Consider the following 14,731-nt stretch of genomic DNA (forward strand, 5'->3'; position numbering starts at 1 on the left):
CTGATGACACAATTTGTAATTTGTGAAATATGCATATTTACCCCCAGTTGTCATGGGGAAATTGATATGGGGAAAATTATTATTTTTTAAAACTTGAAATCAATTTTATTGGATTCCTTGACCCCACAAATGTACATGTGATGCACAATTCGTCATTATAGTGATGACAGAAGCAAAGGGTCTAGAGTATTTGAAAAAACATGTTTATTTCTGTTACAAAGTGTGATCTCACTTGTGTCTTAGGATAAAATTATTTGTATGACCCTATACTTCCATACCAAAGGCGACCTTTGCATCATGACTTGAAGTCAAAGGCCTATATTTTTTGGGCTTAACCTCCATACTAATAACAGAGTTCTTGCATTTTGACGAAGCTTGGTGCAGGACAAGAAAATGCTTAACGTGTAATTAAACACATTGCGTTAATATTTTGGACTCATCTTATTTTCTAATCATAGGTAGGCTATAGGTTTATTAATATGATGTGTACTGAGTTTGGTATTTTAATATCACTGTCAGCCACGTTAAGCGTTTTCTTATAACGGTTTTCTATGGGAAGAAAATGCTTAACGTGTAATAAAATGCGTTGTGTTCATATTTTGGACTCTTTATACATAGTATGGTTTATTAATATGATGGTCTTTCAGTATCATTAGTACAGTAAGCCACGTTTAAGGGTTTTCTTATAAAGATTTTGGAAGAAAATGCTCAATTAAACGCGTTGCTTTCATATTTTGGACTCATCTTAATTTTTATACATAGTATGGTTTATTAATATGATGTGTACTGAGTTTGGTCTTTTAATATCACTAATTAGTACAGTAAGCCAAGCGTTTTCTTATAACGGTTTTCTACGGGAAGAAAATGCTTAGCGTGTAATTAAAAAAAAGAATTAAACCCGTTGCGTTCATATTTTGTAGTCATCTTTTTATACGTAGTTTAGTTTATTAATATGATGTGTACTGAGTTTGGTCTTTTAATATCACTGTCTTCGTGCAGTAAGCCACGTTAAGCGTAGAATATCCCCGGCTAACTCATAAACGGAACGGGTCCCTTTAAATCCGTGTGGAGTAGGTGGGCGTTCCCCTGCGCAACACAGCGCTGCTGGAACTAAGCGGAATCTCCTCACTTCTCTCAGATACTTTCAGCTTATGCTCTGCTCGACGCTTTAGTGAAATGCTTCAGCTGAACGACAGTGTAGATCCAGAGAGCCCGGGTGCGGCTGTCTTACACCCGGGGGACTGTGATGATGGGCTGGAGGTGGTGGCCCGAGCTGGAGCTTCAGTGGCCTGCTGTACCCCGCTTCAGACCCTCACGCCTTTCCATGTTCACAACCCAACCATGCGAGCTAAAGTCAAAGACTACTTCGTCTTTAGGGTGAGTAAGTAAACCAGTATTTGCTATAAAACGTCTTAGGTTGTAATCTGTGTAAATTATTTGTTTGTTAATGTGTTGACCAGACAGGGTTGTATGTCAAAACCTAGGAAGCTGTCTAACTAGACAGCATGGATGTACGTCATAGGCACGCTGATTGCGTTTATCCGGAGTGCAGTCACAAAATTCATAGTTTAGACGTTACATTGTTTTTAATTTGATCTTCTAAGAACACAAGAACGGGTCCTATATGGCCATAATGCCCATAATACACCTTTGCGCGAAAATGCGATGTACGTAGGGAGAACTGCATGTTTTGTGACACCACCATCGATTAATGACCCAGTCTCTTTTAGCTGGAATGAAGTGCAGTAAAAAAGCTGTACATACAGGGACATTATAACTTTAATATGAAACTAAATTTAACCACCTAACAACAAAAGTAACTAGCTTTCTCAAAGTTTTTTTTTTTAACCAAAAAAAGGCAAAGAGTTTCATAGGCTATAGCTATAGGCTACTATTTGATTTTTGGTAGACTTTTAGAATGAGGATTACCCCTTGATGAAAATTGACTTTACTATCATTGTGTATTTAAGTTCTGTTTCGCACATATGTGTCATGCACACTTTTGCGTTGCTCATTGGATTATTATCCGTTTTTGGCTTTAATGAACTGTTATAGTGTTATTTTGAACTACCTTTGTTTCGCTTCATCATCCTTGGACAGGACCCTAAACGTTACTCTAGGATTCACTAGGAACTGGGATTCTATTGTCTTAGAAAACATGAATTTAGAAGGTGAGATTATGAAACCTGGAATAGTTAGGCCTATTAAATAAATTTTCCTAGACAGCAAACTGACATTGAATCAACGTGGAAACGACGTCTCTCATGACATTGAAACAACGTTGATTTGCTCATCGAATTAACGTTGAACCAACGTCAGACGCGGCATTCTTCAAAGCTAAATGAAATCGAAAATTGGTTTGCTTTCATAACGTTGAAACAACGCGTTGATTTCAAGTTGATTTTCCGTTAGTTTTGAAAGAATGACGCATCTGACGTTGGTTCAACGTTAATTCGATTAGCAAAACAATGTCAGATCAACGTTGTTTCGATGTCATATTTCCACGTTGATTCAATGTCAGTTTGCTATCTGGGAAGCTCTAAAATATTTTAATATTGGGGTTTTAAATATTATAAATATATTTAAATATAAATATATATCAGAGAGGTTGGAAAACCCTTTTAACTACATGGTAGACAATGTATGAGTTGTATCTTTCTTATAAGAGTGTTGATATTTTTTGACATCCATGCTAATTTGATGTTGTTTCAAGCATCTAAAGTAGTTGCTCTGTTTGTTCTCGCCACAGCCAGGAACCATAGAGCAGGCAGTCAATGATATCCGCACAGTTGCCTTGCCTTCAGAAGACGGAGAGGTTCTTAGTGTGTGGCTGCTCGCAGAGTGAGTCTATTGCTGCTCTTTCTTAGGGCATCTACTGACTGAAGCATAATATCAACACAGCAAAAGCGGCGCTAACCCTGCTCAGGAAACATATTTCATAACCTTGGGTAAGAAGCGGTGCAAACCCCGCTTCTAAATTACAAGTGTGCAACGTTTCTTTACCCAGGGTTATATGCAGGGTTTAGAGCGACAATAACCCGGGGTTAAATGCAGTGTAAAATGTAAATGTAATTAACCCTGTATTATGTAAGTACAATAGAATATGAATGTAATAATCTGCCAGTACTATAATATACATCAAAATACTGTGATATTACCATCTAATAACATCATTGTTTCATAGTACCACTACAATATGGTATCCCGCAGAATTTGAGCTTGACAGTTGTGTTGGGCTTTCAGAATGAGAATTACCTCTTGATGAAAACTCACAGATATCCATTCAACCAGATCCATGTCCTTTTTGATATTTTACCACAGAATTGATTACTGGAATAATGAAAAGGAAAGATTGGTTCTTATAACAGAGAGGTAAGTATGTCATCATCATTGAAAATTATGTTTAATAGATTTGTAGCTGGAAACCATTCCTGAATGAGCTGCTTCTGTTGTCTTAGGTCTTTGTTGGTGTGCAAATATGACTTCATAAACCTCCAGTGTCACCAGGTCATCAGAATTTCCTTGAACGCTGTGGACACAATCTCTGTCGGCGAGTTTGAGTTTCCTCCAAAATCCCTCAACAAGTAAGACACTTTCATTCTCAAGCATTTTTGGCCCACTATAGCTGCTCAACATCTAGACAAATATCTGAGGGTTTTCTCCACATTTTTTAATTACCCATACATTGTTACATACTATACTGCCCAGACAAAAAAAGTTAGATTTAAATAGGCAAATGGTTAAGAGTCTATAGCCATGTTTCCATCGACACGTTTTTATCCGAATTAAGTGATATCGAATGAAAAATGCCTTATGGAAACAGTAAAATTCGATGAAATTTCATGAAAATCGACTCAAATGCAATACGTTCGGTCTCATCGGATTTTATCTAGATCGATATACTGCTAATGCGATAAAAGCTGATGGAAACGTTATTTGCCGAATAAATAATGAATTGCGATTAAGTTTTAGGCCCTTTTATGGTTGCAACACGCCAGAAGACGAGTTCATTTCCGGCCAGTCTGTTTGCGCACACATGGCGGATGTCAACAAAGACAGATGTAAGTGGACAAAGCAAAAAGATGCTTCCAAAGGGTTTCCGTGAACCACGATCTCTCAGAACTGATGGAGCGCTGTCGTTCCCACACCACAGTCACCTCCGCTGTCGTCGGCCATACGTGCACCGGCATCGCATCATCATAGCAATGTTTATAGCGTCGTTGTTTTCTTAGGTTAGTTTTGCTTGTTTTTACGTGGCTTGGTTGAGTTCTAATGTAGAATGTGGTCTGTTATTTCTTGTTAACAGACTGCGGCGCTGCTAGTATAGCACACCGTTGCCATGGATGCAGTTCAGAGACGGAACAGACTATTTTCTTTAGCAGAAGCAATACTCGTTTTTAAATCAATAAACTCGTTTTTAAGTTATTTATTTATTTGGTTGATTTATATGTAATAAGCAGGATAATATATAGCGAGGCGGTTAGCGAATACAACCCCTTCAACAACCGCCTCGCACACATTATCCCATTCATTTGTCGCTATCATCTGGCACATAAGCATTATTAGGCTTCAACTTGTGAAATATTGATCATTTGTTGGTAGATGCGCGATCCGTTTTGTCTAACAAAACTTTGTTCGCAAAAGTTTGCTTGAATGTTGTTCGATTCAGTGCGAAAATAAATGGAAACACCTTAAAATGTCTGAAATCAATTCGATATACAAATTTGATCGCAAAACAGCATGTGACGTCATTACGTACAGGTTTTTATTCGCTTTAAAGCCGTTGGACGGAAACACACTTTCACCAGCTTTATCCGCATGAGTTTTTTAACCGAACTTCAGATAATTCGATTGACAAGTGGATGGAAACATGGCTTATGAAACATTGCAATGATTATTATGTTTCTAGCATGTTATATGATTGCCACTGACAGACCAGTTTTCATTGAAATTCTTTGAGAGACTTTACAGAGTGCTGGACTTTTGCATTGTCAATTCAATATCTTGACCAAAAATGTGTGCACCTCTTGATGGAAAAACATCACAACATTTATTTCCAGCAAGTGCGGCGTCAATTTTTAGTGGAATATGGCCATGATGTGTCTTCCTTCATGGTTGCTTAAAGGTCCCCTGACATGAAATTTTCATTTTCTGAGGTTTTTTAACATTAATATGAGTTCCCCTTGACTGTATTTGGTCCCCCTTTTTGAATGACGAATATAGACTAATATATCTGCAGAAATAGACAGTTGGCTTATTAAACGCAGGCGCAGAACGCACATTATAGCTGACAGTCGGCTGCTTTCTCTTGTGAGTTCAAGTGCAGCTTTTTACCTTGACGAGAGTGGCGAGTGTAATGAGTTGTAACTGCGTTACACTGCACAACGAAGCTCTTACTGTATGTACTGTACATCATCGTGTCTGCATTGGTGAAAGCAGAGAGAGCAGAAACTGCGTTATACAATAAGATCTTCATTCTCGCGATCGACAGACTGTCATCTGCTGCTCAATGCTCAATCACAGCAACATTTTATGTGATGAGAATCTAAATACTTCAAAAACTTCTCACGATTCATTAATCTCGATATCTGTAATAGTAAAAACATATAATAATTGTAGTAAAAGTATTCAATAGAGTTTCACATGTAATATGTAGCTATTTCATATGCAAGCATGTCAGCCAATCACAGCAATGGGCGGTTACATTGAATCCCATAGCAGACACGCCCCTTCAAACAGAGCGTTCTAAGCAGAGGCTAAAATCAAGCTAGGAAAAATGCCTTTTAATTCTAAATTATGACTATTTTTGATCTAAAAAAGATAATAACATTTATAAGGGCAACCCAGAAAACATTATAAAATAATAATTAAAAAAAAACATGTCAGGGGACCTTTAAGAAGTGAAAAGCAATTAGGGTTGGAAGAACTGTTGCCAAACATATAACATGCTGGAAACACAATAACCGCTACAAAAATGATCCAATCATTTACTTTTTGACATAAGCATTTGCCTATTTAAATCTAAACAGTGACATTTTTTTTTGGCCAGGCAGTGTGTAACAAACATTAAAAAACAAAAACAAAATGAGATTTAGGTAGTATTATACGGCAGAATAGTAGTACGATCAGATGTGTGTGTCTGTGTGTGTGTGCGTGTGTGAAGGAGAGAGGGAACGGGAATCCGTGTCCAGTGGGATAAGCGACCAAGACCTTCGTTCATAAATCGCTGGAACCCCTGGTCCACTGACATACCCTTTGCCACCTTCACTAAACACCCCATGGCACATGCAGATGAAAAGGTGGCTTCCCTTTGCCAGGTAAATGCGTTTTAGTACTAGTGCTGTCAAAATTATTTATTTATTTTTTTTCCCCTATACCAATACTGAAATGTTTGAATTGGTTTTAATACTCCTGTTCCGCATTATTGATACTAGAGGTCGACCAATTGTGGATTTTACCAATACTGATATTTAGGTTTGACAGTACATGCTGATAACCGATAATTCAACCGTAATTTTTTTAAATGGATACTGGATTAAAAACAAACATAATACCTACAATAAAACAGTGCTGAACTGAAATGGGCTAAATTAAATGCATGTATAAATATGAATATATTAAAACTTTACACAGAAAATAATTTAAATATTACAGGTTTCGTTAGCTATAACCTAGAAACGTGTACTGTACATTTCATAGGTAACACATTGCAAGTCCCATTTGTAAACAAGGATGTATTAGCTAGCTTTCATGAACTATATGCATTATGCAATATACGTTTTTACTGCATGTATTAATATGAGCAATACAATTGTACCTTTATCATTCATGTTAGTTCATAGTACATTAAGGTAATAACAGATAAAATAAGAATTAACTTCATTTCAAATGGATTAGTAAATGTTGAAATGAACAAACTAACAATGAATAATTGTTCTACAACTTGTATTAACCTTATGGCTCGTTTCCACTGAGCGGTACGGTACAATTCGGTAGGGTACGCAATTATTTGCGTTTCCACTGTCAAAAGTTGTGAATGGTATCAAAAAGCCGAACAGTTCTGATTTTTGGTACAAAAATGTGGAGCTAGACTCACTGCAGAACATTGATTGGTTGACAGAGTATTGTCACTTGCGCGTGCTACAAGGGCATTAGAAGCGCCATTTTTATAAACAGTTGAAATATAATACTACTGTTATTGTGTCATGAAATGTAGTTTTAAGAGTTTTTCAGGCGAGAATGTAGTTTTTTAAAGCTCAAATCTGTGGTTTATTTATAGATTTAGGATAATTTGGCTGAGATCCTTTCCAAGCAATCACCGGGTGCTCGGCGCTCTTGCACCCCGCCTGGAACAGCCTTTCCTTGGCTAGTCATTCTGATGTTTGCCGCTGACTCTGATGTCTCTTTAGTGGTTAAACATATATGATTCGTCTTGTATAGACCTAACAGCCGATCTTTGGTCTCGTGAATCTATAATTCGTTCCCTGCCCAATAGTTTTGGCAGAAGGCTAAGTGAAGTTTCATTTGATCGCTGAATTTGTATATTTGACTGAATTGTTTGCTTTATGTTATTGAAGCTCTACTGTACAGTATAGCTTTGTGTACCTTTTACTTATTCTTTTATAATGGCTATTATTGATAAAACTGAAATTTAACAAAAAGAGATTTTTTAAAAATTTATTACAAGATCATCTGTAATGTTGTTTATTGCAACATTTGTACCAATGCAATATGCAAAACATTACATATTACCTGGAATATGTTTAATATTTTTTACATTTAAACGAAAGAGGCAGGGTTGTTTTTTATATTTAATTTTGTTATAAATATATACCGTACATACATGCAGTGAATATAATCAATAGGCTATATGCGTTGCCTGAACAACATTTGTGTGCTTATAATGTTTAAAATGTATTTAAAGGAATTCGAAAAGAAGCAGAGTAGTGTTTTATAACATATTTCGTTTTATTGTTGCCTAAAATGTACAGAGATAACCGGAGTTGTGGCACTGCCGCTTTCACACTGCACGCGGGTGCAGTCTGTCGATCCGTTCCAGTTGCAGTGCGTATACCTGCGTATATATATGAACAAAGATCGACCTGAAAATATAGTAGTTTCACCATAAATGCATTTAATTCAATGTAGTAATCTCACCATAAATGTATCTAATTAAATGCTACTTTTCGTCTTTTTACTTTAAGACCAGGGTTTTAATCAAGGAAAACTACAATTTACCTCAACAAGGACATAATGACACTCGTCTCATTTTTGGAGGTGGAAAAACAAGCTCTTTGTGACACATTTATTTAAATGCAAAAGAAAAGGCATGAGAATCGGCTGTTTTTGTCAATTTTAAGTTTGAATTTAAAATGTTTCCGATTTTAATATAAGTACATGCTTAAATATTATTTCCTTGAGAAACTTAATATATAAAAGTAATGCATAATTATATATGCATTACTTTATATAATTATATGAGATTGATAGGCATCTATCCTTTTCTCAACATGTGAACAACATAGTCTATGAGAAATCTCAACAGCGCTTAGAGAAGGTTGAAGAGTTTTAATGTGAGGAAAAAGATCATGATAACAGTGTATCGCGCTCTTGTCGAATCAGTGTTGACCTTCAACATTGCATCTTGGTTTAAATTTGTTTCTGCTAAAAATAAGGAAAAATTATCTAGGGTAATCAAACAGGCTTCTAAAATTATTGGGGATTTGACTAGTAGACTTATATAATTGTGCAGTGAAGAGGAAAGCAGACTCCATCGTTACTGACCCCTCTCATCCTTTGTTCAGCTCGTTTCAGTTGATGCCATCGGGTTGCCGCTTTAGAGCTCCTTTGGCCAAAAAAAAAGGCGTACAGGAACTCTTTTATTCCCACTGCTATTTCTATTTTAAATAAGACTAAAAAGTGTCACTAGTATATTGGGCGTGAGCCTCTATTGTTATGTGTATAGTGTAAGGCAGGCCTACTTTTTGTCCTTGTAACAATTTTTTAAATTGTGATGTATGTGTTTTGTATGTGTATATGTTAGCCTTTTTAACCAAAGACAATTTTCTATCACTGGTTGATAGATAATAAAGTTTTTTGAATTGAATTGAATTTATTTAAATGCAAAAGAAAAGGCATGATAGTCGGCTGTTTTTGTCAATTCTAAGTTTTAATTTAAAATGTTTGCGATTTTAATATAAGTACATGCTTAAATATTTGACCATTTCCTTTAGAAACTTAATATATAGAAGTAATGCATATAATTATAGGCCTACGTTGTTTATATTGTCTTTAAACGTGCAGACATCTATTCAAGTTTGTAAAAGTGTACAAAGAGAATCGCAATGTTTTTTTTTAAAATAAAAGTTGCTGCATAACTTCTGAATTTGAAATAAATATAGTGAGTATGTGTTTGTGGTAGGCTACAGCCGCGGATCAGTTACGCCCTACAAACGCACCATATGTCAAAGCACTTCTGTACCGTATACGTTTATGCTCCGCAACACACACCGCATACGCACTGCACACGGAGTATGCGGGAAACGGGCGTTAGCCGAATTACTGGACTCGTGGCCTCGGGAGTCATTCTGGCTGAGTCGGACTTTTACGTTTCCGTTGGCTGCATGAACCTATCAATGTTGAGAAAGAAATCACATCACTAGTTTTAAATATGCAACTTCGTCGGCTAATGAATGCATAAAAGTGACCAGCCGGAAATAAAATAATGCAAATAGATGGCAACAATTGCGCCATAAAACATTTGGGTCAGGTTGACTGTTATAATGTTAGAGTAATGGTAATGTTAGAGTCCTCACAGCCTCGACGGCAAACTACTGTTCTTTCTCTGCTGATGCAGCATCTTGTCAACAAATGTATTGCTTTATAATGACAATGGCAATATGTACTTTAGTGTTATGTATTCTCACCGTTTCGCTGTCGGTGTTTTAAATGTGCATCTGAAGTGTCACCGCTCTCTGTGCTGCTGTTCTCTCCGTGCTGCGCGCAGCCTCACGTGTTAAAGGGATAGTTCACTTTGAAATTAATTTTTGATTTGTTTTTGCTTACCTCAAGGGCATCCAAGATGTATGTGTCTTTGTTTCCACAGTATTTTCAATTTTGACATTTTTCAGTCAAACCGTTCTTGTCTATCTGTCATACACTGGAGGCTAAGGGGGTCCACCAAAAAGCATGCACAGAGAAGTCAAAATTAAACAAGATTTAATGACTTGTAAATGTAAGTACACATTGATGGCCTAAGACACGAAACAAGCGGTTTGTGTAAGAAAACGAACAGTATTTATATCGTTTTTACCTTGTGTAATCACAGTGACGTCCAAGTCTGAATCAGTTGTGCAATGTCCAACTGAACCGAACTGAATCAGTTCAATGTTACGCCGGAAGTGATCGCTTGCGTGTGACGTCACTCAATATTTACACGGAGATTTCGGAAGTTTTACCTTTTACTAAAGATATTTAGATATACCAAAATCGTTTTCCATTGCGGTTTCCCGTATATCTAATATGTTTAGTGAAAGGTAAAACTTCCGAAATCTCTGTATAAACAAAGAGTGACGTAGGTGCGCAAGCGATCACTTCAGACCGAAGCGCCCGTGCCGTCAGATCATTTTGTCATGGCTATGATTACAAGAGGTGAAAACGATATAAACGCTGTTCGTTTTCTCACACAACCCGCTCGTTTCGTGTCTTAGGCCATCAATGTGTACTTACATTTACGAGTCATTAAATCATGTTTAATTTTGACTTCTCTGTGCATGCTTTTTGGTGGACCCCCTTAGCCTCCAGTGTATGACTGATAGACAACAACGGTTTGACTGAAAAATGTCAAAATTGAAAATACTGTGGAAACAAAGACACCTACATCTTGGATGCCCTTGAGGTAAGCTAAAACATATCAAAAATTAATTACAAAAAGTGAACTATCCCTTTAACGTAAACAACTCAGCCAGTGATAGTTTGTTAATACTGCCGGCAGTCTCTTCTTCACACTCTTGTACTGGTTATTGACCACTTCTGGATTTTTGCTGATAACAATAGTTCCACCAATCAACTATTGATGCCGATTTATCAGCAAAACCGATGAATCGGTCGACCTTTAATTGATACACTGATATCAGCTGCGTTTTCACTTTCTCTCCAATATCGAGCTGACACACACCTCAGTGTATTTTAAATAAATTAGAGGTTGACCGATAGTGAATTTTACAGATAACTCGGTTGGCCCACCACGCTGTCCGATTAATAAAGTGATAGTTTGTAAGGGATACTGAATGAAAACAAACATACCACATACAATAGTGCTGCACTTTATTACAGAAACAAAAAAATGTTTCCGTTTTTAGCACATCATTGTCGAGTAAATGTACCCTTAATCTCAGATGCTTAAGTCGTTCAGTATGCTCTTCATACTTCATACAAGATTTATTTTTTTACATTTCAGCTTGAGAATTTCAAGACCCAGCTCATCCAGGCTGTGAAAAAGGCCCATAAAGAATTCCCCATCCCGGGACGAGCCAATGGCGTGCTGATACTGGAGCGGCCACTCCTTATTGAGACTTACCTGGGCATCATGTCCTTCATCAACAATGAAGCCAAACTGGGCTACGCCATGACAAGGGGAAAAATAGGCTTTTAACTACTGAAATCTCTCTCCATCTCTGTCATCTTCCAGTCAAGTGCTGTTTTTGAGTGATACTGCTTCACTTGAGTATGTGAGTTGAGTACATGCTTGTTTTATTGTTTGGATATATATAGCGTGTGAAATGTGCCAGGCAGCAAGACATGGTCACTGCGACAGTATGAATTTAGTAAAGCAGCCTTTCTAATGTGGTCGAAGGGTTTGGAGAGGCAGTTTCTGTTTTATGGGATGCTTTGATGACCATTTAATATTTTTAACAAATATTGTGGCAGCCGATTAGTTTGTAGGTTGTTTGAATGACTAAAGGAAGTCTTTCTCAATTTAGATAGGTTGAGGGTTCACCTTACCCCACTCTGCTGACTTTCTTAGGGGGCATTTAGATAAGACACTTTCTTGCATTGGAAAACACCTAGACTGTGTGCACTGGAATGAATCGCAATACTCATAGAAGTATGCTAACACACAATATGCGAACAAAGACATCGATGCATGTGAATAACTATAGAGCAGTTAAAAAAAAAGCGTTTTACCAAGCAAATAGTTAAAGCACAGTTTGCTAATTAAAGCATTGTCGCCAAAAATATAAATGAAAACTTTGACCTCAGGGTTAGGGCTAAGACTTGTTGCGTTCATGATGTTGCAGTTCTGAACATTTAATTTTAAATATAGGATTTCCAGTTGCGATGAAATGGGAATAGCAACAGATCTTTTCTTTCATATTGTGACGTACATGGATATGTATTACCGAAAAGAAAAAATGTAAGGAGGGGACTCGGGTTCTATGCATAGGTTGTTGATTGGATGTTGAGATGTGGGTGTGGCACTTAAAAGTAGAGGCAGATGAGTTAGAGTTTGAAGGGGCGGACTGACACTGCGTCCGAAATGGCATACCGTATAGTAGACTACATCTGGTTTGAAACTTACTTCGCAAGCATAAACAAAATACATTCAATATAATATGAATGAAATCGTAAGTTTTCACTGTCATGCAACCCATTTGCGTCGCTTCACTGCCATAAATCCTCTCCCTTGGCCTCATGGGACAGTAAAGGGTCCATCGAATGCGCTCTTCAGAATCTCAGTGGAAGTAGTAGGTCATCTGTGTTCTTTTCGCCTACTGTTTTTTGAATACTATGTATTTGGACATACTACTCTGTTGGGGTACTGTTTTTCGCACACTATATAATATTGTCAAAAATCTAGATATTTCATTATGTATTGATACACCGATACCAGCTGCACGTTCTCACTCTCTCTCTTCTCTTAGTTGGCGACACACAGACTCATCTCATTCACTCCGGTTAAATCGTTCTTGTATAGCACATAATTTGACTTATTGTTGCAGTCAATTTTGCGTCAATTGGCCTGCTGTCGCCAGCTGGCGTTAGCCCATAAGATTTCAGCAGAAGTGAAGAAGGGGAGGAGTTCCCATACTACGTCATCGACGTAAATGTCTCGTTCCCTGCCTTTCAGGGAACCGAGGTTACGAAAGTAACCGGAGACGTTTACTTGTCTTTCCCCCATAAATCTAATTCAACGATTCAAATAAAGCCTCCCTGTTGATAATGTTTAAAAAATTATCAAAAAATTTAGAAAAAAATGTCGGTATGGGGGGTATATTTCCAAGTGGTCTCGAACATTGATATTTTTCAAGGTATTGTATAAAAGTTGGAAATTCCAGTATCGTGACAATACTATTATATAATAGAAGTATTCGATTTCGGACGCAGTGTAAATGATCTAATAATCCGGCATACGTTTTCACTTTCACTTGTCCAGTTGTGTTTTTTTTTTGACATTGCATGAATGGATTGTTTACAATAAGGTTTATAACATTAGAGAATAGGGTGAATTTTCATTTCAAATTTGAATACTATTGGAGTTTGGAGAGTCATCAGTTTTACTTTTCACTTTAATGTAACTTAACACATTTAATTAAAAGTTCGCAGTTGATCATAAACAGTTCAAATTCATTCTGTTTATTTTATGAATGGGGTCCAGTGTGACCAAACAGGTTTGAAAGCTTTTCATAGAAAAACTGCACGCCTTCTGAACAGCACTACTATCAAATTAAAACTAAGGCTTGCATTATGTAAAACACATTTTTTATTTTGTACTGCAGTGTTATGATAAGGTGCGGAACTCTTTGAATAAAGGTGATTTGGGGATCACCAGACGTCCTGGAGACTTCGGGACAGTCCTCGAAAATTATACTTTGAGTAGTTATTGTCTGATAATAAAACATTAAAAACTGTCCGTGGAGGTTGAGTCGTCCTGCAGCCCCTGCCGGCTGCTCATTGGCAGCGGCATCTTATTTTCTTCTTTTTTTGAAGGTCAACAAAGATACCGTAGGGGTGAATTTATGCATTGTTAGCTCATTTTCATTCAAAATATGAATGATTATAGCCCGAAAGGTCTGATTTACACGGTTACAACTGCCATTGTTTTTGTTTTTTTCACAATTTGAGTTCATGATTTTAATATTGTTTTGTTTTTGTTTTTTTGTGGCAGATTAAAGATTAATGACAGACTGTTGAACTTTGAATAAAAATGTTTGGTTCAGGTTTGAAATTCATTATATTTAAAAACGAAATGTTTTGCATACAGACACAGTTAAGGTCAATTCTCACTAATGTAATGTGTAACAAATGATTGAAAATAATTCTATGTGGACAATAATTAAAATTAAGATAGAACATGGTTTTCCAAACAGAAATGTCTCTTCATAAAATTCTGATTTAATTCTGCTTGGATGTGTCCACAGGAAGCACCTGCCTGACATTTATTTTCACACTCGAAATGTTCAAGTCCCGTGGCTACATATTTCAAAGTGAATTTCCGGTCTTATTGTGGCTGTATGTACTACTGTTACATGTTACACTCATTTTTGTGTGCTTTATTGATTATCCATGCCTTATTTCTATAAATTTAATGTAGACAATTTGTTTGTACCCTTCTTAAGTTACAGAAAATATGGATGTGACTGGATGCAACAACATTTAAAGCTAAAATGAAAGTTATGCTTTTAATTTTAAAGGCAAATAGATAAGCTGTTAAATCCTCAGGTGATGTTGG

The 14,731-nt window shown here is 36.8% G+C and overlaps 1 protein-coding gene across 1 annotated transcript; it reads left to right on the forward strand.

Annotated features, from left to right (window-relative positions):
• Positions 1 to 1,045: 1,045 nt before the first annotated feature.
• Positions 1,046 to 11,793, forward strand: tprg1l (tumor protein p63 regulated 1-like). The gene is made up of 6 exons (XM_089119358.1): positions 1,046 to 1,377; positions 2,750 to 2,841; positions 3,322 to 3,372; positions 3,459 to 3,584; positions 6,164 to 6,317; positions 11,459 to 11,793. Exons 1-6 carry the CDS (start codon positions 1,177 to 1,179, stop codon positions 11,651 to 11,653), a joined length of 819 nt encoding a protein of 272 aa, XP_088975484.1. The 5' UTR covers positions 1,046 to 1,176; the 3' UTR covers positions 11,654 to 11,793.
• Positions 11,794 to 14,731: the final 2,938 nt, after the last annotated feature.

This window comes from Pimephales promelas, chromosome 14 (genome assembly GCF_988280905.1).
Source record: "Pimephales promelas chromosome 14, fPimPro1.hap1.1, whole genome shotgun sequence".
Lineage (NCBI taxonomy): Eukaryota > Metazoa > Chordata > Actinopteri > Cypriniformes > Leuciscidae > Pimephales > Pimephales promelas.

What these genes read in the sequence shown, in the direction of transcription:
- tprg1l (XM_089119358.1), top strand. Translation starts at nt 1,177, where the DNA reads ATGCTTCAGCTGAACGACAGTGTAGATCCAGAGAGCCCGGGTGCGGCT. An exon ending in TTGGTTCTTATAACAGAGAG is followed by an intron (nt 3,373 to 3,458) that starts GTAAGTATGTCA and finishes CTGTTGTCTTAG; the next exon opens with GTCTTTGTTGGTGTGCAAAT. An exon ending in AGGTGGCTTCCCTTTGCCAG is followed by an intron (nt 6,318 to 11,458) that starts GTAAATGCGTTT and finishes TTTACATTTCAG; the next exon opens with CTTGAGAATTTCAAGACCCA.